This window comes from Mobula birostris, chromosome 2 (assembly GCF_030028105.1).
Source record: "Mobula birostris isolate sMobBir1 chromosome 2, sMobBir1.hap1, whole genome shotgun sequence".
In the NCBI taxonomy this organism is placed as follows: Eukaryota; Metazoa; Chordata; class Chondrichthyes; order Myliobatiformes; family Myliobatidae; genus Mobula; species Mobula birostris.
The window spans coordinates 199,794,818-199,820,303 of NC_092371.1; the positions used below are offsets into that span (position 1 = coordinate 199,794,818).

Consider the following 25,486-nt stretch of genomic DNA (forward strand, 5'->3'; position numbering starts at 1 on the left):
GTCAATGTTCATGCCATCAGGTTGGAGGCTACCCAGAGGGAATATAAGGTGTTGTTCCTCCAACCGGAGTACGGCTTCATCTTTACAGTAGAGGAGGCCGTGGATAGACATGTCAGAATGGGAATGGGATGTGGAATTAAAATGTGTGGCCACTGGGAGGTCCTGCTTTCTCTGGCGGACAGAGCGTAGGTGTTCAGCAAAACTATCTCCCAGTCTGCGTCGGGTCTCGCCAATATATAGAAGGCCACATCAGGAGCACCGGACGCAGTATATCACCCCAGCCGACTCACAGGTGAAGTGTCGCCTCACCTGGAAGGACTGTCTGGGGCCCTGAATGGTGGTAAGGGAGGAAGTGTAAGGGCATGTGTAGCACTTGTTTTGCTTACAAAGATAAGTGCCAGGAGGGAGATCAGTGGGGAGGGATGGGGGGGAGGAATGGACAAGGGAGTCGCGTAGGGAGCGATCCTTGCGGAAAGTGGGTGGGGAGGGAAAGATATGCTTAGTGGTGGGATCCCGTTGGAGGTGGCAGAAGTTACGGAGAATAATATGTTGGACCCGGAGGCTGGTGGGGTGGTAGGTGAGGATCAGGGGAACCCTATTCCTAGTGGGGTGGCGGGAGGATGGAGTGAGAGCAGATGTGCGTGGAATGGGGGAGATGCGTTTGAGAGCAGAGTTGATGGTGGAGGAAGGGAAGCCCCTTTCTTTAAAAAAGGAGGACATCTCCCTCGTCCTGGAATGAAAAGCCTCATCCTGAGAGCAGATGCGGCGGAAATGGAGGAATTGCGAGAAGGGGGTGGCATTTTTGCAAGAGACAGGGTGAGAAGAGGAATAGTCCAGATAGCTGTGAGAGTGAGTAGGCTTATAGTAGACATCAGTAGATAAGCTGCCTCCAGAGATAGAGACAGAAAGATCTAGAAAGAGGAGGAAGGTGTCAGAAATGGACCAGGTAAACTTGAGGGCAGGGTGAAAGTTGGAGGCCAAGTTAATGAAGTCAACGGACTCAGCATCCATGCAGGAAGCAGCGCCAATGCAGTCGTCGATGTAGCGAAGGAAAAGTGGGGGACAGATACCAGAATAGGCACGGAACATAGATTGTTCCACAAAGCCAACAAAAAGGCAGGCATAGCTCGGACCCATGCGGGTGCCCATAGCTACACCTTTAGCTTGGAGGAAGTGGGAGGAGCTAAAGGAGAAATTATTAAGAGTAAGGACTAATTCCGGTAGATGGAGTAGAGTGGTGGTAGAGGGGAACTGATTAGGTCTGGAATCCAAAAAGAAGCAGAGAGCTTTGAGACCTTCCTGATGGAAGATGGAAGTATATAGGGACTGGACATCCATAGTGAAAATAAAGCGGTGGGGGCCAGGGAACTTAAAATCATCGAAAAGTTTAAGAGCGTGAGAAGTGTCATGAACATAGGTAAGAAGGGATTGAACAAGGGGGGATAAAACCGTGTCGAGGTATGCAGAAACGAGTTCGGTGGGGCAGGAGCAAGCTGAGACAATAGGTCTGCCAGGACAGGCAGGTTTGTGGATCTTGGGTAGGAGGTAGAAACGGGAAGTGTGAGGTGTGGGAACTATAAGGTTGGTAGCAGTGGATGGGAGATCCCCTGAGCGGATAAATTCGGTGATGGTGTGGGAGGCAATGGCTTGTTGCTCCTTAGTGGGGTAAGTCAGTAAGGTATTTAGATGCCTCTGAGATTTTACACTCACTAGTTGAGGAATGCTGAGCTTAACTCCAAATTCTGTAATAGTTTTTCTGTTCGTATTGGAGGATTGGCTGGGTACAGTGGTCCAGTGAGTGGCGCTGCTACCTCTCAACACCAATCACCAGGTTCAGCCCATCAGCCTATCAATTTGCATGTCTTGGGAAATGTGTTTCCACATGCTTCGTTGAGATGTGTGTTTATATGTTAATGTTAATGGCAGTGCAAATTGTGATAGAATCTGGGGTGAGTTGATTGGATATTGCAGAGAGTAAAATAGGTTTGGTATAAATGGGTGCTTGATGTTCAGTATAGACTCGTTGATGGGCTTGTTTACTTTCTGTATAACTATTATTTAGAACTACCATCTCTTCAGAAAAAGAAGTTGTATTTGTAAGTCCTTTTTAGTTTCATCAAACTTCATGGTTGAGTTTCTCTTGTAGATTCATTTTGAAAGTTGATCTATTAGAATCTCTGCAGTTTTGGACAATATTCTTTGAGTAGTTGTCCATTCCTAATGTAACATTTATCTGTAGGATAAACTTGATGAGCATTTCTATTTACAGTTACCCAAGTTGGACAACCTGAACAACACTGTACTTTCATAGTTATGATCCATAATGTTTTTTGAAGTTACTATCTGGTGGCCAAAGCAATTGAAATTTACAGTTTTACATCTAGTTGTACTCTCAGTGTTGTACTCTGTATTTGATGGTAAGAATGCTGTTGTGTTGTGACTGTTCATATTTATCAATGAGGATAAATGACTAATTCTTGTGTTTTTCAGTTCTATAGTGTCAACATTACTGGCACTGATGGATGGACTGGACAATAGGGGGGAAATAGTTATAATTGGTGCTACAAATAGACTTGATTCGATTGATCCTGCACTCAGAAGACCTGGTCGTTTTGATAGGGAATTTCTTTTTAACCTGCCTGATAAAAAGGTAAATGAAAAATATCTTCTGATATATTTCCTCCTTTTATAAAGCTCTTCTATTAGTACCTTTCTTATGGCTCTTGTCTCATCTTAGCAGTAGTAGGCTGCAATTTTTCGTGATTTTGTTTAGTTCCAAATAATTCCAATAAAACAATGTTTTGGTCATATCAGTAGTAGTTTACTGAGAAGCACAACACAATGACAAAAGATGTGCATGTTATCCAAGTATCTGACAAATCCCAAATTCCACTTAAAAATAAACTTAACTGTCCAACAGTGTTTTTTTATATCAACATTCTGTATAACTATGTTATGATTGTAGGGAGAGTATCATGTTGTCAGAAAGGCTCTGCAGCTTTCTCTAATGTCTTGGTTGCTCCACATACATTTATACGCATAATCTAACTTTCTCATCACACAATTCATTGCAACTACATTCTTATCAAAGGTGTTAAAGGGATTTCTGCTGGAATACTTAAGTGGAAGTAATCTGTTTTAGGGATTTGAATTTGGTGTATTCAATTTGGTGCTGGTTGGCAGAATAGTTTAGACTTTGTGCTTTCACCGTCTGCAGTTCACAATGTCTTTGACCTCTGCGTTTGTGGGGGTTGTCAAAGTCCATTGGGTAGTGCTAGGTGAGAGGCCTAGCATTCCTTGCTTGAAGTCTGCTTGTCATTCATGGCTTGTTCCATTTTTTTGAACAGCCACAGCTTAGAGGCCCCCAGTAAGTTTATTCCAGTGGGTGCAACATCAGGTAAATGTGACCATAGAGTTTCTGGTTGGCTGCCAGTGGCTAGTGGCTTTCCTTCCTTCCCCAACATAGTATTACAGGAAAGATTGTTGCTTGGATAAAATAGTGGCTGATTGGCAGGAAGCAAAGAATGGGAATAAAGGGAGCCTTTTCTGATTAGCTGCTGGTGACCAGTGGTGTTCCACAAGGGTCTATTTGGGACTGATTCTTTTTGCGTTATATGCCAATGATTTGGATAATGGAATTGATGGCTTTGTTGCAAAGTTTGCAGATAATACAAAGAAGATAAGCGGAGGGACAGGTAGTTTTGAGGAAATATGGAGGCTACAGAAGGATTTAGATTAGTAGAATGAGCAAGGAAGTAGCAGATGGAATATGATGTCAGGAAGTATATGGTCATGCACTTCGTTATAAGAAATTAAAGGGTTGACTATTTTCTAACTGGAGAGAAATACAAAAATCTGAGGCACAAAGAGATTTGGGAGTCCTTGTGCAGAATTTTGTAAAGGTTAATTTTCAGGTTGAATCTGTGGTGAGGAAGGCAAATGCAATGTTAGCATTCATTTCATGAAGACTAGAATGTCAAAGCAACAATGAAATGTTGAGACTTTAAAGCACAGGACAGACCTCACTTGGAGTATTGTGAGCAGGTATGGGCCCATTATCTTAGAAAAAATGTGCTGAAACTGGAGAGGATTCAAAGGAGGTTCACGAAAGTGATTTCAGGATTAAACAGCTTGTGGTATGAAGAGAGTTTGATGGCTCTGGGCCTGCATTCATTGGAATTTAGAAAAATGAGGGGTGGCCTAATTGAAATCTATCGAATGGTAAAAGTTCTTGATAGAGTGGATATGAAAAGGATGTTTCATATGGTGGGAGACCAGAGTAGACAGCCTCAAAATAGAGAGGTGTCCTTTTAGAACACAGATGAGGAGGAATGTCTTTAACCAGAGAGTGGTCAATCTAGAATTATTTGCGACAGGCAGCTGTGCCAAATCTCTATGCACATTTAAGGCAGAGGTTGATAGGTTCTTGATTGGTCAGGAAATGAAGGGATTGGTGGGGGGGCGGGGGAGGGAAAGGCAGGAAGTTGGGGCTGAGACGGAAAAGGATCAGCCATGATGAAATAGCAGAGGAGACTCAATGGGTCAACTGGCCTAATTCTGCTCCTATATCTTGTGGTCTAGATCAATTCATAAAATACTAGTTTTTATTTACATTGTTGTTTAGATGATAAAAAATAACATTGGTTAAAATATTTTTATTTCCTCCTCCATTTGCTATAATTCTCTTTCTAAGTTGTGTCTTGTGTGATTCAGGTGTTATGGTCCACTCTTGGTAATTTCATAGGAACATAGCTGCAATGATTGATCACTGAAAGGGACATTTAGAAATGTCCATAACACAAGATCGATCTGAAATTTCCTAAATTGAGACTAAATCAAAACTCAAATCTCCTAGATATGGAAAGGAGTATTTACTTAGAGCTCTGGGGGTGGTGAGGAATGCAGTAGTGGCTTTGAATATGAAGTGATTAATTGAATGTTCAAGTTATAAAATTTTGAATGCATGTTTTTGTTAGACTAATGATTAATTTACTGAGAAATAGGTATAATAATAGAAATTTTGCAAAATCAATATTGTGCAGTTGTATATTTCTGATTTGAAGTGTTTAGCCTACATCTTGTTGTTTTTGCAATCTCATATAGGCACGGAAGCACATATTTCAGATCCATACCAGAGACTGGAATCCAAAACCTTTGCAGGGTTTCCTTGAAGAATTAGCTGAAAAGTGTGTAGGTGAGTTAAAATATTGACATTTCTGTTCATCATTGCATGTATTAATAAAGTATTATGATGACTAATAGTTACTTGAAAGAATTGTATTGTTTTAACTGCAGTGAAAATAAATGAAGTTGTGTGATTGATCTATTTCAACTCTGTTTCATTGGAAACATTGTTGAGTTACATTGAATATATAAAAGCCTGTTCTTCAACTAGTTTTATTTTTAAAATGTATGCAAACATTTACTTGGTACTTGACTTATTTCTACATTCTTAATTCTATGTTTAAGGGTGTCTGATTTTTAACTCTGCATTTTCAGTAGGATTGGAAGTTAAATGGTAGTATCTTTTATCATCTATTTTAATAGATATTTTTAAATGTGAGCCTTATGAAATACATTGTGTTTCAAAATTAATTCTCAGCATATGGGTGTCACTGGTGGAACTTCCAATTTTTTCCTGATGTAATTTATCCTAAAGGCAGAAGTATTTTTGTTCCAAGTGCTTATTACTTGCCTACTATTAAATATTTCTAAACATGAATGAATGAAAGGATACTATACTGGATATGTAAAACATGCATCTTATTTGTATATATTTCTGTCCTCTTGAATCAAAAGCATGTAATGCTTTCACAGTTTAAACTCAGGTTTGAAGAATTGTTGTAAAATGAAAGATTTGTTTTGGTTATTTTCTTCTCTTTAAAAAGTATTTTATTTCCTTCCCACAAGGGTACTGCGGAGCTGATATTAAAGCACTTTGCACTGAGGCAGCCTTGTTTGCCCTTCGTCGACGTTACCCTCAGATTTATGCAACCAGTCAGAAGCTGCAGCTGGATGTCTCATCTATTGTCATAAGTGCACAGGACTTCTATCTTGCCATGCAGAACATTGTGCCTGCTTCTCAACGAGCTGTGACCTCATCGGGAGAAGCACTGTCACACATCATTAGACCTCTGCTGGAGAATGCCTTCAATGGAATTCTGATTGCTTTGTACAAGGTTTTTCCTCATGCAGAACCAACACCGAATGACAACAAAGATGGTCTGTATTTAAATTGCATTTTATTGCTGTAGTCTTGCTGCATGGCTAAGATAAACTGTTTTTGTGATTGGGGTCCAGAAAAGTGTGATATTAAGTAATTTATGTGTTCGCTTAAAATATACACTGTTGTTACACTAATACTTTTGAATTTTGGTGAAGGTTTATGGAAAATTTAACCAACTGTACAGACTTAGCAATTACATTAATTAATGTATTTCCATGAAGGGTTTCTGCCTGAAAAGTGAACTGTTTATTCCTCTCCATTGATGCTGCCTGAATTGCAGAGTTCCTTAAGAATTTAGTGTGTATTGCTCTGGGTTTCCAGCACCTGCAGAATCTCGTGTCCACTTCTGAATTGACAATTGACTTCCATTAGTGTGGAGACCATAACTGTACACAATATCCTGGCTGTGGCCTAACCAAAATAATATGGTGAGCATTTGGTCCATAATGACAGATGAGGAAGCTCGCTAACTCATCAACTGTTTTATTGTGATAAACACAAGACAGACCGGGCACCATGGCCCAGAGAGTGAACCCCACCAGTCTCATACAGACAGGGGAGGTGACCATCACACAACCCCGTTACAGTTAGGGTGACCCACAAATACACAAAAAAGGAAAATTGTATAACCCAAGCTAAAATGTAATGAACTGGAACTTCCCACCATAATCCCACAAAAGCATATTAACAGAAGAACAATAAAGAGCGCCAGCCATTAGAAATGCAGGGATGGGCTCGACCATGCCCCCTCCAGAGCGGCACAATATAAAATTGTATCATGACCTCCATGCTCTTATATTTTATATCCTAGCAAAAAGTAAGTGTTTTTTACACCTTCTGCATCATCTTATCCAATGGGCTGCTACCCTTGGGGATCTACAGACTCGTACACCAAGGTGTACAGTATGGCCTATTGCTATTTGAAGTTCCAGAATATATCACCTTGCACTTATTGAGTTTAATGCCCATCTTCCATTGTTCTGCCCAGCCTATAAGCTGATCAGAATTGTCTGTGCCCTAAAATGTCCCCCTTCATTATCATTAGAGTGAGGCCCTCCGTTGATCGAGGTCAACCATAGATGTTGCATCGTAGCTGTCTACGTGAGATGTAAGCCAGTATGCACGCCAGGGCAGTACAATATGGAGAGCAAGCTGTTGGCCATGCAGCAGATTATTCCTCTCCACACAGTGGATGAATACAAAAGAAATCAGAGATGGATACAGTTTAGCAGAAGTTGCCAGTCAGCATTGAACTCATAAGTCTGTCTTTGTGACTCTAGCTCTGGATTTTTTCTTGGTGTTTCTTCCTGAAATTTTCCCTATGTGTGTGTGGGTATAGCCACAAGACAGCAGAGGTTTGAGATCAGTTTCCTTCTCCTAGATGAACTACCAACTGTTGCTGACGAACCCTATCTGCCCAAAGCAGTTGGTTTTAAGGCGCCAGTAATACACTATTACCCCTTCCGTCAGTAGAAAGTTATGCTAGGTTTAGTAGCTAAGCCACACATGAAGGCCAGAGGTGGACATGGTTATCAGAGGATCTTTGAGACACAAGTCATTGGGAGCATTTAATAGGTAGTGGGAGCTTATCCCACTACTTCCCCTGAAACCAATATCAATAACAATGATAAAAACAGTAACCACCATTATTAATAGCAACAATAAAATTTGCATAATCTGAAAGCCTAGTTGTATTTCATACATTCACATTCCAATCACCAATTTGTATAATGAACAGTAAGAGTTTCAATACCAGTCCTCATGGTACAGACTTAGTTGTAGGCTTCCATTCACAAAGTAACCTTCTGCCCTTGGTCATAAACCATCCATTATGAAAATGAGTTAATTAATAAAGCAAGAATTATTTAGTGTGGATTTGTGTGATCTGTTTACTTTTTTAAATATTGAAGTGATTTATAATAATCCTGACACTTGCAGCTTAGATTTGTATTGGGAAGCCATACCATCAGCAAATCAGGTGACCACAAAGTGCCAAATTGCTGCAAGAAAAAGTCAAACCGGAACTTCTCCTGGGCTGTAACCAAAACTTCTCTACTCCTTAACCCACTTTTGTTAAAATTGGATTGTGTTATTCAGGCTGATCTCAGTTATATTTTATATACCATCATTCTGTTGATTAACATTTATAGTTTCCATTGAGTTCAGACTGTTTTGATGGTCATTGCTCATGTTGGACTTGTACAATTGTTCGGCTGTTATAATTTTTTGGATGTTTGTTCTTCCTGTGTTGACTTGCTAAGCCAGGTTCATTTGACTGTCATACTTGTTCATTCATACACACATATATAGAATTAAATTATAGTCAGAGCTCAGTTTATTTCCAGTGAGAGTTATCTTGTTGCAATTTCAATAGAATTAGAGCTAAAATTACACCATTTTTTAAAATGGTGTGCTTGTTAGTGCTTTCTGATCTCATTAAGAATCCAAAGAAAGACATGATGGACATTATAACTCTGAATTAAAAAAAAGCTGTATTAATTAACCTAACTACTAAACTGAAAATGACAAGGAGCATTTTTCTCCTAAAGGTAACATTACTGCATAATTTAAAGTTGGTAATGTCTCTCTTTGAGGACTTCATTGTTTAAGCCAAATGTGTATAATTTTATTGTGTTGTTATGCTTCCTGTGGTTTTCTGATGGGAAGCAGCTGATCCATAAGATACATAATTGAAATCTGAAAATAGTATCATTTAGATTTTCTTTAAGATTTGTTGATGAACAGGCATAGAAATGTGAGTCTAGCTTTGATCAAAATGAACTTTTTTTAAACAGCAAAACAAATGTAACAATTTATAAGTGAGAAAAAGAAACTTTAACGCATTTAATGTCATTAATTTTGTTAGTCATTTTGGAACATTTAACATTAAAACTTGACTGTTATTTTAAAATACTTTTCTAATATTTAGTTTAGGACTTGATTTAATGTGTGTAGTTTGCCAACCTGTAATTAGCTGGTGTGATATAATTCTATTAGCTCAAATTGTTGGCTACTACTATAAACTGATAATGAATAAATATAGTTCATAATAAAGGTACACTTGTTGAACACATTAAATTTTTGGATGATGTAGATGTTTTTCAGATGATCAAGATTTTATGTTCAGTAGCTGGTTAATTTATGTGTTTGCATTGTGAATTCCTTTTTGGTACTATTGTGATAAAATACATTGTTAGAAAATGTGATATTTTGAAATTTCTGAGAGGTTTATGATTTTCACATATCTTTATATCTGTATTGTGCTTTATAAAACAGCTTAAAGAGATATTACTCTATTACCTTACACTTGATTTCCTTTGTCAGATGCTATGAACCACATTCTGGAAGATTACATCCACAGTGATGATGAGGTTGAGCAAACTATTTTTGAGAGTCCTTCACTGGGATCACCAAAGAAAAAAACTCCAGCTACTAAACATAAACCCTTTATGCACTTCTCCATGTGAGTACCTAGATATAATGTACTGAAAGTATGCTGTTTGGCTATTGAATTCTATTAACATAAAGGTACAGTAAAAGTTCCCCTGTGCAAAAGGCTTGTTGGATTTCTGATGTTTTAAATTTATGTAGGTAAGGATTAAATAATTACAGGTAAAATAATACCTGTTCAATGTGTTTTAATTTTCCCCAGACATCATGTATTTTGCATGTTAATTTCCTGTTGGTTATGTTCACCTTAAAATATAGGTGAACAGTGAACATCTTAAATATAGACAAGACAAACTCCGAATAATTAATAAATGACTTGTATGTTCATCTCCTGACATATCATTAGAGTAATACTATTTGCCTGGTGCCTGCTAAGTGCATTGAACTAGTTCAGTGTGTTCAAGGTTTGCACTGGGTGTTAAGTGTTGACTTTGTCACAAGGAAACATTGACAATTAAGTGAACTTAATTAAATCAGCTTAAATTTTTATAATTTGTTCAGGAAAGTCCCATATTATTAAAGAATAATTGAAAATATATGTGATTGGAGATTCAGTTTCATTGCAGATTTTGCCCCAATGTGATTGAAAAGCTATTGAGCTTGGTGTAAACTATTTATCATTTTATTATGTGTGTGCCATTCCAGCACACCTGTTATTGTGCACTGGAACTTCTGGGGAAGTGATCGCTAGTTAGAAATGTTGATGAACTTTTAATTAAATAATAGGTTGAGATCTTTCTCAATGCAAGAATTATTGTAGGAAAGGTGATGTGCTCAGGACATGGTCAACACCCGGAATTATGATTGTTGCAGCCATTAGTGAGACTTGGTGGTTGCTGGAGGGACAGGACTGGCAGCTCAGTATTCAGGGGTCCTGTTGTTTTAGACGGGACAGATGGAGCGATTATAAGAGGAGAGGTGCTGTTACCAGTCAGGAAAAATGTCACAGCAGTGCTCCGTCAAGACAGACTGGAGAACTTTAATGAGGTGTTATGGCTGGAACTGAGAAATAGGAAAGGTATGATCACATTAATGGGGCTATATTACAGACTACCTAACAGTCCTAGGGATTTAGAGGAACAAATTTGTAAAGAGATCACAAACTGTGGAAAGAAACATAAGGGTGTTATTGTAGGTGATTTTAGCTTTCCACATATTGACTGGGAATCCCACACTGTAAAAGGACTAGATGGGAAAAAGTTTATCAAAAATGTGTTTAGGAAAGTATCCTTCATCAGTACATGGAAGTCCCAATGAGAAAACATGCAATGTTGGATCTTATATCGGCATCCATTAGTCTTGTGAGACCATGGATTTGTGCCTTGGAAGCTTTCCAGGGCACAGGCCTGGGCAAGGTTGTATGGAAGACTGGCAGTTCCCCATGCTGCAAGTCTGCCCTCTCTATGCCACCGATGTTGTCCAAGGGAAGGGCACTAGGGCCGATACAGCTTGGCACCAGTGTGGTCACAGAGCAATGTGTGGTTAGGTGCCTTGCTCAAGGACATAACATGCTGCCTCAGCTGAGGCTCGAACTAGCGACGACTTAACCACTTGGCCACATGCCAACACAATATTCTGCTATTAGAGAATGAGACAGGACAGGTGACTGAAGTTTGTGCAGGGGAACACTTTGCATCCAGTGACCACAATGCCATTAGTATCAAAGTAAGTATGCAGAAAGATAGGTCTGGTCCGTGGGTTGAGATTCTAAATTGGAGAAAGGCCAATTTTATGGTATCAGAAATTATCTGTCAAGCGTGGATTGGGACAGGCTGTTTTCTGGCAAAGGTGTACTTGGTAAGTGGGAGGCCTTCAAAAATTTGAGAGAACAAAGCTTGTATGTGCCTATCAGAATAAAAGGTAAAGGTAACAAGTGTAGAAAACTTTGGGTTTCAAGAGATATTGAGGCACTAGTTAAGAGGAAAAAGGAGGTGCATAACAGGTATAGGCAAGTAGGAACAAATGAGATGCTTCTGGAGTATAAGAAATGCAAGAGAACACTTGAAATTGGGAAAGCTAAATGAAGGCATGAAGTTACTTCTAATGAAGGAAAATCCTAAGGGATTCTTGAGGTATGTTGAGCAAAAGGATTGCAAGGGACATAATTGGTCATCTGGACGACCAGAATGGTTATCCATGTGCAGAGCCAAAAAAAGAGATCTTAAATGAATTCTTTGCATCTGTATTTACTCAGGTGATGGGCACTGAGTCTATAGAAATGAGGCAAAACAGCATCAACTTCATGGACTCTGTACAGATTTTGGAGGAGGAGGTGTTTGCTATCCTAAGGCAAATCAGGGTGGATAAATCTGCAGGGCCTGACAAGGTGTTCCCTGGGATCCTATGGGAGGCAAGTGCAGAAGTTGTAGGGGCCCTAGCAGAGATATTTAAATATCCTTAGCAAAAGAAGAGGTACCAGAGGATTGGAGGATAGCCAATGTTGTTCCATTGTTTAAAAAAGGCTCTAAACAGAAACCCAGGAAATTATAGGCTGGTGAGTCTGATGTCAGTTGTGTGAAAGTTATTGGAAAGTATAGTAAGGGTCGATAGCCGGCTGGTGGCGTAGTGGCATTAGCGCCAGACTTCGGAATGAAGGCTCCCGAGTTCGAATCCAGCTGGCTCCCTTGCACGCTTTCCATCCGTGCTGGATTGAGCATTAAGCTAGCAACTTGGCCTCCTAAAAATAAGAAAGCCTGCTGATAAAAAAAAAAGCGTCGTCATGACGGCATCCCGATGACTCCACTCGGAGTTAAAGGCTTTCTTCTTCTTCATAGTAACGGTCAATATATTAGTATTTGGATAGATGTGGGTGATGAAGGATAGTCAGCTTGTTTTGCGCAAGATAGGTCATGTCTAACTAATCTTGTAGAGTTTTTCAAGGAAATTATCAGGAAAGAGGATGGAGGCAAGGCAGTGGAAGTTGTCTACATGGATTCTTGTACGGCACTTGACAAAGCTTCCACATGAAGCTTCAGTCGCTCGGCATTCAGGCTGAGATAGTAAATTGGATTAGACAATGGCTTTGTGGGAGAAGCCAGAGAGTGGTGTGCCACAGGGACTGGTGCTGGATCCGTTGTTGTTTGTCATCTTTATCACTGATCTAGATGATAATGTAGTGAACTGGATCAGCAAATTTGCGATGACGCGAAAATTGGTGGTGTAGTGCACAGTGAGGAAGGCTGTTATGGCTTGCAGAGGGATCTGCATCAGCTGGAAAAATGGGCTGAGAAATGGCAGATGGAATTTAATGCAAACAAGTGTGAGGTTGTGCACTTTGGTAGGACCATCCAGGGTAGATCTTGTACAGTGAACGATAGGGCACTGAGGAGTGTGATAGAACAGAGCAATCTGGGATACAGGCTCATAATTTGTTGAAAGTGGCATCAGATAGACAAGGTTCTAAGAAAACTTTTGGCACATTGTCCTTCATAAACCAATATATTGAGTACAGGAGATGGGATTTTGCAGGGTTTGGAGGACCTGAGTTAAAAGGAAAGATCAAATAGTTTGGGACTGTATTCTTTAGAACGTGCAAATTTGAGAGGAGATTTGATAGAGGTATACAAAATTGGGGGGTACAGATATGGTTAGAGAGGGTTTAAACTAATTTGGCAGGGGGATGAGAATCAGAATAATAGAGTGGAGGAGGGGGAAAACAGAAATAAATCTAGATAGTGAGCAATAAAGATGTCAGAAAAGACAGGCAGGTGATGGGGCAAATTTGCAGCCATTGGGATGAGTTGCAGTGCAATAAAGTTGCAGTGCAATCAAAGCAAAAAGTACCAAATACTGGACTTAAGGTGTTATACTTAAATGCACACAGCATAAGGAATAAGGTGGATGATCTTGTTGTATAGCTACAGATTGACAGGTATGATATAGTGGCCATCACTGAGACGTGGCTAAAGGATGCATGTCTCTGGGAGCTGAACGTCCAAGGATACACGGTGTATCGGAAGGATAGGCAGGTAGGCAGAGGGGGTGGCGTGGCTTTATTGGTAAGAAATAATATTAAATGATTAGAAAGAGGTGACATAGGATCGGAAGGTGCAGAATCTTTATGGGTTGAACTAAGAAATTGCAGGGGTAAAAGGACCCTGATGGCGTTTATATACAGGCCTCCTAACAGCTGCAGTGATGTGGACTACAGATTACAACAGGAAATAGAAACGGCTTGTCAGAAGGGCAGTGTTTTGCTAATTATGGGGGATTTTAACATGCGAGTGGATTGGGAAAATCAGGTCGGCACTTGATCTCAAGAGAGAGAATTTATAGAATGTCTACGAGATAGCTTTTTAGAACAGCTTGTTGTTGAGCCCACTAGGCGATCGGCTGTACTGGATTGGGTATTGTGTAATGAACCAGAGGTGATTAGAGAGATTGAGGTGAAGGAACCCTTAGGCAGTGATCATAACATGATTGAGTTCACTGAAATTTGAGAAAGAGAAGCTGAAATCCGATGTGTCGGTATTTCAGTGGAGTAAAGGAAATTACAGTGGCATGAGAGAGGAACTGGCCAAAGTTGACTGGAAAGGGACACTAGCGGGAAGGACGGCAGAGCAGCAGTGGCTCGAGTTTATGCGAGAAGTGAGGAAGGTGCAAGACAGGTATATTCCAAAAAAGAAGAAATTTTTGAATGGAAAAAGGATGCAACCATGGCTGACAAGAGAAGTCAAAGCCAAAGTTAAAGCAAAGGAGAGGGCATACAAGGAAGCAAAAATTAATGGGAAGACAGAGGATTGGGAAGTTTTTAAAAGCTTACAAAAGGAAACTAAGAAGGTCATTAAGAGGGAAAAGATTAACTATGAAAGGAAGCTAGCAAATAATATCAGAGAGGATACTAAAAGCTTTTTCAAGTATATAAAGAGTAAAAGACAGGTGAGAGTAGATATAGGACTGATAGAAAATGATGCTGGAGAAATTGTAATGGGTGATAAGGAGATGGCAGAGGAACTGAATGAGTATTTTGCATCAGTCTTCACTGAGGAAGACATCAGCAGTATCCCGCCACTCAAGGGTGTCAGGGAAGAGAAGTGTGCGCAGCCACAATTACGACAGAGAAAGCACTCAGGAAGCTGAATAGTCTTAAGGGTAGATAAATCTCCCGGACGAGATGGAATGCACCCTCGTGTTCTGAAGGAAGTAGCTGTGGAGATTGCGGAGACGTTAGCAATGATCTTTCAAAAGTCAATAGATTCTGGCATGGTTCCGGAGATTGTAAATGTCACTCCGCTATTTAAGAAGCGGGCAAGGAAGCAAAAAGGAAATTATATTGCATCGGTGGTTGGGAAGTTGTTGGAGTCGATTGTCAAGGATGAGGTTACAGAGTACCTGGAGGCATATGACAAGATAGGTAGAACTCAGCATGGTTTCCTTAACGGAAAATCCTGCCTGACAAACCTATTGCAATTTTTTGAGGAAATTACAGGTAGGCTAGACAAGGGAGATGCAGTGGATGTTGTGTATTTGGATTTTCAGAAGGCACTTGACAAGGTGCTGCACATGAGGCTGCTAAATAAGATAAGAGCCCGTGGAATTACGGGAAGGTTACATACGTGGATAGAGCGTTGGCTGATTGGCAGGAAACAGAGTGAGAATAAAGGGATCCCATTCTGGTTGGCTGCCGGTTACCAGTGGTGTTCCACAAGGGTCCGTGTTGGGGCCACTTCTTTTTACGTTGTACATCAACGATTTGGATTATGGAATAGATGGCTTTGTGACTCAATTCATCAAATTTTAAGAAAAATATGAATAGTTTTAATTTCCAACAATTTTTAAAAAAGCTAATGAAAAGTAAACATAATTCAGATTGTACATCAACTTAGTTAATTCAGAAAGAAAAGAAATTGTCTTTCTTTAATGCTGTTTCTTCCTATTAAAATGATAGACCCATTCAGTAAGCATGTTTCCCATGTAAGTGGTGGGAAGTTTATTAAAGTCTGCGCATCTGGTCTGGATTGGAGATCTGCTGGGGCTCCACCTAGTTTGGTCAGTAAAAGCTAGTAGTTTTGAGTGGAACTGTTGACTCTTAAGTGGAAGATCTGAACCATATTCTGTCTCTACCTAAGCTCCCTCACTTCTCTACTTCTGCTAAAATTTGCTTTTTCAGTGCTAACACCTACTGCTTTGACTCCACATCAACTTATTTCTCAAGATAACCTGGTATATTTTTCGGTGTTAAAGTTAATAAGTACAAAATTTTAAATGCTGCATTTTAAAGTTATGACTAAGTTATCTTTAAAAGATAGTTCTGTAACTAATATACCATTGACAAATACATGCCTCCTGTCTCTTTATACATAAGTGTTCTAAATTGTATAAATCCTTTTTGAATTTAGTATTACACAAAAATGCCACCTGAAATTATATTAATTTTAGTTCCTCTGTCCTTTGAGACCTGTGCAAATTATTTCATTTCATTTTTAAAATCTTTTTATTAATATATAATCTTTTACAGCTATAAAATACAAAAGTTCAACAAATTAGTATGTGTGTGTGTGTATATATAATTAATAAAGCTGAAGAAAAAAAACTTGTATATGCTAATGAAAAAAAAATTTATATTAAAAAAAAAGGAAAAACGAGAACCCCAACTAACTAAAAAAACCCCACTAACTATATAAAAAAAACCCATTAGGACCCAACTCCCAGAGCAATACGTCTCACAATCATCTATATATATAAAAGAGAAAAAAAAACATCTGCCAAGTCACATTTATATAAAACATAAAATTGGAAAGAAACCATATAAATTAATTCAAATTAAATGATAATATTTGGCAAAAGAGCCCCACCTTCTCTCAAAATCAAGTCGGGGATCAAAAGTTCTACTAATTTTTTCTAAACTAAGACATAACATTACTTGGGAAAACCATTGAATTAGTGTAGAACCAGAGGTATCTATCCACTTAAATAAAATAGCCCTTCTTGCCAACAATGTAATGAATGCAATTACATGTTGGTTTGAAAATGAAATACCCTGAATATGATGCGGAACTATTCCAAATAGAACAGTCAATGTATTAGGTTGTAAATTAATTTTCAAAGCTTTAAAAATTGTAGAAAATAAAGATTTGCAAAAAGATTTCAATGAGGGACATGACCAGAACGTATGTGACAAAGTAGCTACTTCATTTTTACACCTAGCACAATAATTGTCTATATTAGGAAATATTTTGGATAGCCTCTCCTTTCTTAAAAAATAGTGAACAATTTTAAATTGAATTAAACAATGATTGGCACATGTCGAAGAAGAATTAACCATTTTCAGAATTCACAACCAATCTTCGTTAACAAAAATCATATTAAGTTCTCTCTCCCAATCTTGTTTAATCTTTAGTGAGAGGTTATCTTTTTGTAGTGAAAATAAATTATAAATTCTACCAATGGAACCTCTCACTAAAGGATTCATATTCAAAATAGTATCCAACAAATCAGATTCTTGCATATATAGAAACGTAGAAGCATATTTTTGTAAAAAAAAATGTCTGACCTGAAAATATTGCAAGAAATGTGTATGAGAGAGAGAATATTTGCTAATTAACTCTTCAAAAGTCATCAATCGACCATCACTAAATAAATCTGCAAAAGAAAAGATCCCCTTATTTCTCCATAAAAGAAAAATTGAAGGTTTAAATAGCAAATTCCAAAATACAGGGCCAGACAATTTAATTCGTTTAAAATTAAAAGAGTTGCAAAACTGAAACCAAATCCTTAAGGACTGTTTAATAACAGGGTGGAGATTTAAATTGGGAATTTTAGCAAGTTGTAAAGGTAATGCAGCTCCTAATAATGAATTTAAATGAAATTGTTTAATAGCTTTTAATTCCAAATCAATCCAAGCTGGTTTTTGGCTCTTATTGAGCCAATATACCCAAAAATATAGTTGTCGAATATTAACAGCCCAATAATACAATCTTAAATTAGGTAGCGCAAGTCCACCATTGTTTTTGGATTTTTGTAAATGAAACTTATTAACTCTTGGTTTTTTATTATTCCAAATAAAGGATGAAATAGTAGAATCAATTTGATCAAAAAATTTTTAGTTAGAAAAATAGGTATATTTTGAAAAATATATAAAAATCTAGGTAAAATAATCATTTTCATGGCATGAATATGACTTATTAAAGAAAGTGTAAGAGGATTCCATCTAGAAAATAATTGTTTCATAGAGTCCAATAAAGGAACTACATTAGCTTTATAAAGATCTTTATTTTTTTTGTAATGGTAATACCCAAATATTTAAAAGAATTCACAATTCTAAATGGAATATCATATATAAAAACAGGAACATTTAAAGGGAATAATTCACTTTTGTTTAAATTAAATTTTCAGGATATAAACTTTCCAAAGTCATTTAATAATTCCAAAAGATTAGGAATAGATTCTTTAAGATTCAAAATATAAACCAAAAGATTATCTGCATAAAGAGAGATCTTATGTATAGTTCCATTTATAGAAATACCATGAATGTTTTTAGCTTCATGAATTGTTACAGTCAAAGGCTCCAGTACAAGATTAGATAATAAAGGACTTTATGGACACCGTTGTCGAGTACCTTGTGAAAGTGAAAAAAAGGAAGACCTAAGATTATTAGTAATAACAGTAGTGGTAGGGTTCTTATAGATCATTTGGATGCACTAATTAAAATTATTACCAAAGCCAAATTTCTCTAATACATTAAACAAATAAGTCCACTCAACTCTTATCAAATGCCTTTTCTGCATCCAGAGAAATAACACATTGAGGTATTTTGGATAATGGTGAATATATAATGTTCATCAATCTCCAAACATTAGAAAAAGAATAACGGCCTCTAATAAAGCCTGTTTGATCCATAGAGATAATTTTAGATAAAATGTTTTCCAAATGGTTAGCCATTATCTTAGAAAGAATTTTAGCATCCACATTTAATAACAAAATAGGTCTATAAGATGAGCATTGAATAGGATCTTTATCTTTCTTAAGGATTAAAGAAACAGAAGCTACATAAAAAGAAGGTATATTACCTTCCTCAAAAGATCTATGAAATACTTCCGAAAGATATGGAGAAAGTAATTTTTCAAATTTTTTGTAAAATCCTACTGAATAACCATCGAGTCCAGGAGTTTTACCTGATTGCATTGACTATATAGCTTTCTGAATTTCATGCTCAACAATTGGAGCATCAAGGGTCTGTTGACCTTTAGCAGTAATTTGAGGAAATTTAATCTTATATAAAAAAGCCTTCATTTTGGAGGGATCTGCAGGAAACTGAGATTTATAAAGATCGGAATAAAAATCCTGAAAAATATTAATAATATCTTCATAATTACTTACTATATCTCCATTATTTTTACGAATCTTTAAAATTTGGCTTTTAGCTCTAGCAGCCCTTAATTGGGAAGCTAAGAGCCTATTATTTTTATCCCCAAAAATATAAATCTGACTTTTTAATTTAAGCAAATATCCTTCAATAGGATAAGTTAATAATAAATTATATTGTGATTGTAATTCTACTCTTAAACAAATCAACATTTGGAAAGATTGCATTGATGTTATCCAAACCTTTAATTTGTTTAGCAATTTTATCTAATTCCATTCTTGTCTGTTTCTTCAATTTAGCTAAATAAGAATTAATCGAACCACGTAAATAAGCTTTTAATGTATCCCAAATTACTAACTTTAAGACATTTCCTGTATTATTAAAGAGAAAAAACTTTTATCTGAGTTTCAATAAACTCAACAAAATCTGAACTTTGTAACAAACGTTCTGGAATACGCCAAGGTGGTCTTGTAGAAACAACATCTTTCAAATCAATTATTAAATTTAAGGGAGCATGATCAGAAATAACAATTGCATCATATTCACATTTCTGAACATTAAATAAAAGTCGAGGGTCGGCTATAAAATAGTCAATTCTTGAATACCTATTATGAACATGTGAAAAAAAGGAATATTCTCTGTCGCTAGGATGCATATGTCTCCAGACTTCAAATAAACCATAATCAATTAAAAAGGAATTAATAAGTGATGCAGAGCGATTCAGGAGTTGATGTCTAGATGATGATTTATCTAATAAAGGATTTAAGCAAGTATTAAAATCTCCACCCATTAATAACATATATTCATTTAAATCAGGTAATAGTGCGAAAATATCTTTAAAAAATGGAGGATCATCAGCTTTGATCCATATATATTAACCAAAACCATTTTCTTATTGTAAATTGTTCCTTTAACAATCAAAAATCTACCATTAATATCGGATATAATATCCTCCTGTTTAAAGGGATTATTGGAATCAATAAAAATGGAAACACCCCTAATTTTACTTTGAGAGTTTGTATGAATCTGAGAGTCCTTCCAAAATTTAAAAAATTGATTTTTATCACGTAACCTGACATGCGCGTCTTGTGCAAAAATTATATCGGGTTGGAATCGATAAATAATTTTAAATGTTTTCTTACGCTTAATAGGATGATACCAACCATGGACATTCCAATTTAAAGCATTTAATTGTTTAAGTAACATCATGAAACTTTATATCTAAAGAAAACAATTAGATGCATGTTAGGATAAAGTAGTCGTGAATGGCGGTGATAAGCAACAATAATAACAATTTGCGTATGCTCCGGAATTCCATAATGGGAATAAAAAATAGAAATAGAAAAAAGAAAAAAACCCACCCAGCCTACAAAGCCCAGAAATAAGTCGATACCTATCGATGCAAGCCCCAAAGAATGCATAAGAAGCAATTCAGGATTCCACCTGCTTAAATAAAAGGTACAGATGAAAAATGGTAATCTGTCTCTCTCTCCCGAGTATACAACTCATTACAGTCGACATACAACCCATTACAATTAAATTAGAAAAAACAGTTAACAGAAACGACCTTCAGTTTAGAAAGTAACCTTCATAACATTGGATAAGTTCAAAACAAATTCTTAAAATATTTGCTCAGAAGAGAAAACAGTCACCATCTTTAACTTATTACATCTATAAAACGTGGAAAAAAAACCCCGAATAGTAAGTTAAAAGTTCTTAACAAAAACATACAAAGCAAAAAAAAAACAATTAGTTCATAAATGTAGCAAACAGAAAGAAATTCTAAATGATATAAAGTTTCTACAGTCTTCCAACAGATCCCATATGATATCCTAAAATTAGAACTGTCCAAACCAATCTATTTCAAAGATAAAGGTATGTTTTAATACCAAGACTTTCTGTAGTCCTCAATTCCTCCAATCTCATCATTTCTTATATCACGAAACGATCAAACAATTGTAAGTCCTTCAAACATCAGGCTTCAGACTCACCAGGGAGAGAATTAATAAAATGCAATGCATCGGCTGGATCCTCAAAAATACGAACCCCAGAGTCTTTAGCAAAAAGCCTTAATTTAGTTGGATATTTAAGAAAAGGATGCATCTGTTTTTGAAAAGCCATATGCATTACGGCTGCAAATTCAGAATGTTTCTGAACAATTTCACGTGGAAAATCTTGAAAGAAACGAATCTCAGAGCCTTGAAATTTAAACAGTCTTTGTTTTCTTGCCAGTTTAATAATACAGTCTTTGTGTTGAAAACGAAGAAAACGCACAATAACTTGTCTATCTTTGCCTTGTCTTGAAGTTCCAACTCTATGAGCTATTTCAATGTCGAGCAATTGTGGAAAAGCCTCTGGAAATAGAGATTGAAACATTTTAGCAAAATAGTCCAGTGTGTTGGCTGATTCTGATTTCTCTTTCAATCCAACAATTCAAATATTGTTCCGGCGGGAGCGAGCTTCCAAATCAACAATTCATTGTTGAGCCTCTTCCAGACAAGAGGAAATATCAGCTGCATTGCAAGTTACTTCTTTAACATCCAAGCTCAAAGAAACAATTTTTTCCTCCAAAAGGAGAAGACTTTCTTTTAGTTGAGTTAGTTCAGCGACGATAGAGCTCATTTGAGTCTCCAATCTATTAACCCAGGCTGGCTCCTCTGCAGCTTCGTCAGTTTTTTTAGGCTTACCATTACCTGTATCAGGATTCCTTTTAGTGCTTCTCAAAGTAGCCATAACTATAATTATCACTTTGCAAGATTTGACTGAATAAAGTTAAAATTTCAAAGTTTAAGTCGGGAAAGGGAGAAATTAAAGGCAGACAGAAAGACATTATGTCTTGCATGTCCACAGGCGGAAGGCGGAGCCGCAAATTATCTGGAACAAATTTTATTTCTATTTTCGGGATACCTAATCTAACATAAGTGAATATAGATTTAAATGGTTGAAAAATAAATTCAGAACATATTATGTGATTATTATTTATATATGCTCATAATAAACTTTACCAGACAACTTTCTAAATAATACGTTTTCCTGACAGAGAATATTGGGAATTATAAGGACATTATAAGGAATATTGGGGATTAAACTAATATGGCGGGGGGATGGGAGTCAGTATGATAGAGCTGAGAATGAGTCAGCAGGTTTAGAAGTAGATGATGGGTGTAACATGAATGGAATGAAGGACAAGTCAGTGGTTGGGTACAAATGCAGACAGAGCAAAGGGTTAAATTGTACCACAGTCAAAATTCAAAAAGGCGAAGCATTTGGAATAAGGTGGACAAACTCGTGGTGCAGTTAGGGGTTGGTCAGTATGACATTGTGGGCATCACTGAGTTGTGTCTGAAAGAAGGCCAGGTTGGGAACTTAACATCACACAAGGATATACTTTGTATTGAAAGGACAGGCAGGAAGGCATAGGCATTGGTGTGGTTCTGTTGGTAAGAGATCGAATTACATCATTAGAAAGAGGTGACATTGGGTCAGAGAATGTTGAATCTTTGTAGGTGATGTTAAGAAATTGCAAGGGTGAAAAAAGCCATTATGGGAATCCTATATAGGCCTCCAAATAGTAGCCAAGATGTGGGGTTGAGATTGCAAAGGGAGCTGGAAAAGGCATGTAATAAAGGTAATGACGCAATTGTAATGGGGGACTTCAATATGCAAGGAATTAGGAAAAGCAGGTTGGTGTCGGTTTGCAAGAGGGGGAATTTGTGGAATGCCTTAGAGGTGGCTTTTTAGAGCAGCTTATGCTTGAGCCGACTTGGGGAAGGGCTATCTTAGATTGAGTGTTGTGTAATAACACTGATCTTATTAGGGAACTTACAAATTCATACTGTAATTTGAGAGGGAGAAGCATAACACATACATCAGTATCGCAGTGGAATAAAGGGAATTACAGAGGCATGAGAGAGGAGCTTGCCCAAGTGGATTGGAGGAGGATATTGGTGGGGATGTCAGCAGAGCAGAGATGGCTGAAGTTTCTGGGAATAGTTCACAAAGCATAGGATAGATAGGTCCACAGAGGAAGAAGTTCTCAAATGGCAGGGGGAGGCAACTGTGGCTGATAAAGGACTGCATAAAAGCCAAGGAAAGGGCATATAAACTAGCAAAAGTGAGTGGGGAGTGGCAAATTGGATGACTGGGAAGTTTTTAATCCAACAAAAGGCAACTTAAAAAAAAAAGAGGGAAAAGATGAAATATGAGGGCAGACTAGCCAATAATATAAAGCAGGATATCAAAAGTGTTTTCAGTTTTATAAAGAGTAAAAGGAAGGTGAGAGTTGATATTGGACCACTGGGAAATGATGCTGGTGAGGTAGTAATGGGGGACAAAGAAATGGCAGATGAACTCAATAAGTATTTTGCATCTGTCTTTACTGTGGATGGCATTAGCAGTATGCCAGGTGTCTGTGAGTGTCAGGGAATAGGAGTGAGTGCTGTTGCATAGGAAAAAGTGCAAGGCAAACTCAGAAGTCTTGGATGAGTCACCTGGGCCAAATGGACTACGTCCCAAAGTCCTGAGAGAAGTTGCTAAAGAGATAGTGCATGATTGGTCATAATCTTCCAAGAATCACATGATTCTGGCTTGGTCCTGGAGGACTGGAATATTGCACATGTCACTCCATTCTTTAAGAAGGGAAGAAGGCAAAAGAAAGGAAATTATCTTAACCTCAGTGGCTGGAAACGTGTTGGAGTCTATTATTAAGGATGAGGGTTCGGGTACTTGGAGACTAATGATAAAATAAGTTAAAGTCAGCATGGTTTTTGTGAAGGGAAATCTTGTTTGACAAATCTGTTCGAGTTCAAGAAAGTAACATGCAGGGTGGGTAAAGGAGAGGCAGTGGATGTCATTTACTTGGATTTTCAGAAGGCGGTTGATAAGGTGCCATACATGAGGCTGCTTAACCATATAATCATATAACAATTACAGCACGGAACCAGGCCATCTTGGCTCTTCTAGTCCGTGCCGAACTCTTACTCTCACCTAGTCCCACAGACCTGCATTCAGCCCATAACCCTCCGGAATGGCTGACAGGCAGGAGGCAGCCAGTGGGAATAAAAGGGACCTTTTCTGGTCGGCTGCCAGTGACTAGTGGTGTTCCTCAGGGGTCAGTATTGGGACAGCTGCTTTTCAAGTTTTTTGTTAATGATAATGGAATTGATGGCTTTATGACAAAGTTTGCGGATAATACGAAGACAGGTGGAGGCGTAAGTAGTGTTGAGGAAGCAATGTAATTGCAGCAGGACTAATTGGAAGAATGTGCAAAAAAGTGGCAGATAGAATACAGTGTTGGGAAGTATATGATAATACATTTTGGCAAAAGGAATAATAGTGCGGATGATTATCTAAATGGGGAGATGGTTCAAACATTAGAAGGGCAGAGGGACTTTGGAGTACTTGTACAAGACTCCCAGAAGGTTAATTTACAAGTTGAGTTTTGGTTAAAAAAAAGGCAAATGCAATTTTGTCATTCATTTCAAAGAGAATAGAATTTAAGTACAAGGAGATAATGCTGAGGCTTTATAAGAGATTGGTCAGGCCACGTTTGGAATATTGTCAACAGTTTTGGCTCCATATCTCAGAAAGGATGTGTTGCTATTGGAGGGAGTCCAGAGGAGGTTCACAAGGATGATTCTGGGAATGGAGCGCTTAACATATCAGGAGTGTTCGGCAGCCTGTACTCATTGGAATTTAGAAGAATGCGTGGGAATCGCATTGTAATCTACCGAATACTGAAAGGATTAGATAGGGTGGATGTGGAGAGGATGTTTCCTCTGGTGGGGGTATCCAGAACTAGAGGGCACAATCTCAAAATTGAGGGGTAACCCTTTAGAACAGAGGAATTTTTTTATACAGAGAGTAGTAGAAACATAGAACATAGAAAGCCTACAGCACAATACAGGCCCTTCGGCCCGCAAAGCTATGCCAAACATGTCCTTACCTTAGAAATGAACTAGGGGTAACTCATAGCCCTCTATTTTTCTGAGCTTCATGTACCTGTCCCGGAGTCTCTTAAAAGGCCCTATCGTATCCACCTCCTGCACCGTCGCTGGCACCCCTTTCCACGTACTCACCACTCTCTGTGTGTTTAAAAAAAAAACAACAACAACAAACAAACTTACCCCTGACATCTCTGTACCTACTTCCAAGCACCTTAAAACTATGCCCTCTCGTGCTAGCCGTTTCAGCCCTGGGAAAAAGCGACTGACTATCCACACGATCAATGCCTCTCATCATCTTATACACCTGTATCAGGTCACCTCTCATTCTTCATCACTCCAAGGAAAAAAGGCCGAGTTCACTCAACCTATTCTCATAAGGCATGCTGCCCAATCCAGGCAACGTCCTTGTAAATCTCCTCTGCACCCTTTCTATGGTTTCCACATCCTTCCTATAGTAAGGCGATCAGAATTGAGCACAGTTCTCCAAGTGGGGTCTGACCAGGGTCCAATATTGCTGCAACATTACCTCTCGACTCCTAAACTCAATCCTATGATTGATGA

The 25,486-nt window shown here is 37.9% G+C and overlaps 1 protein-coding gene across 1 annotated transcript in view; it reads left to right on the plus strand.

Moving 5' to 3' along the window:
• Positions 1 to 25,486, plus strand: part of atad2b (ATPase family AAA domain containing 2B) — a 206,247-nt gene that overhangs the window by 124,037 nt on the left and 56,724 nt on the right. Inside the window, exons 14-17 of the mRNA XM_072251307.1 lie at positions 2,491 to 2,650; positions 5,104 to 5,194; positions 5,911 to 6,222; positions 9,551 to 9,689. Of these exons, the coding sequence (XP_072107408.1) occupies positions 2,491 to 2,650; positions 5,104 to 5,194; positions 5,911 to 6,222; positions 9,551 to 9,689 (702 nt within the window). The remainder of the gene's footprint in view (positions 1 to 2,490; positions 2,651 to 5,103; positions 5,195 to 5,910; positions 6,223 to 9,550; positions 9,690 to 25,486) is intronic.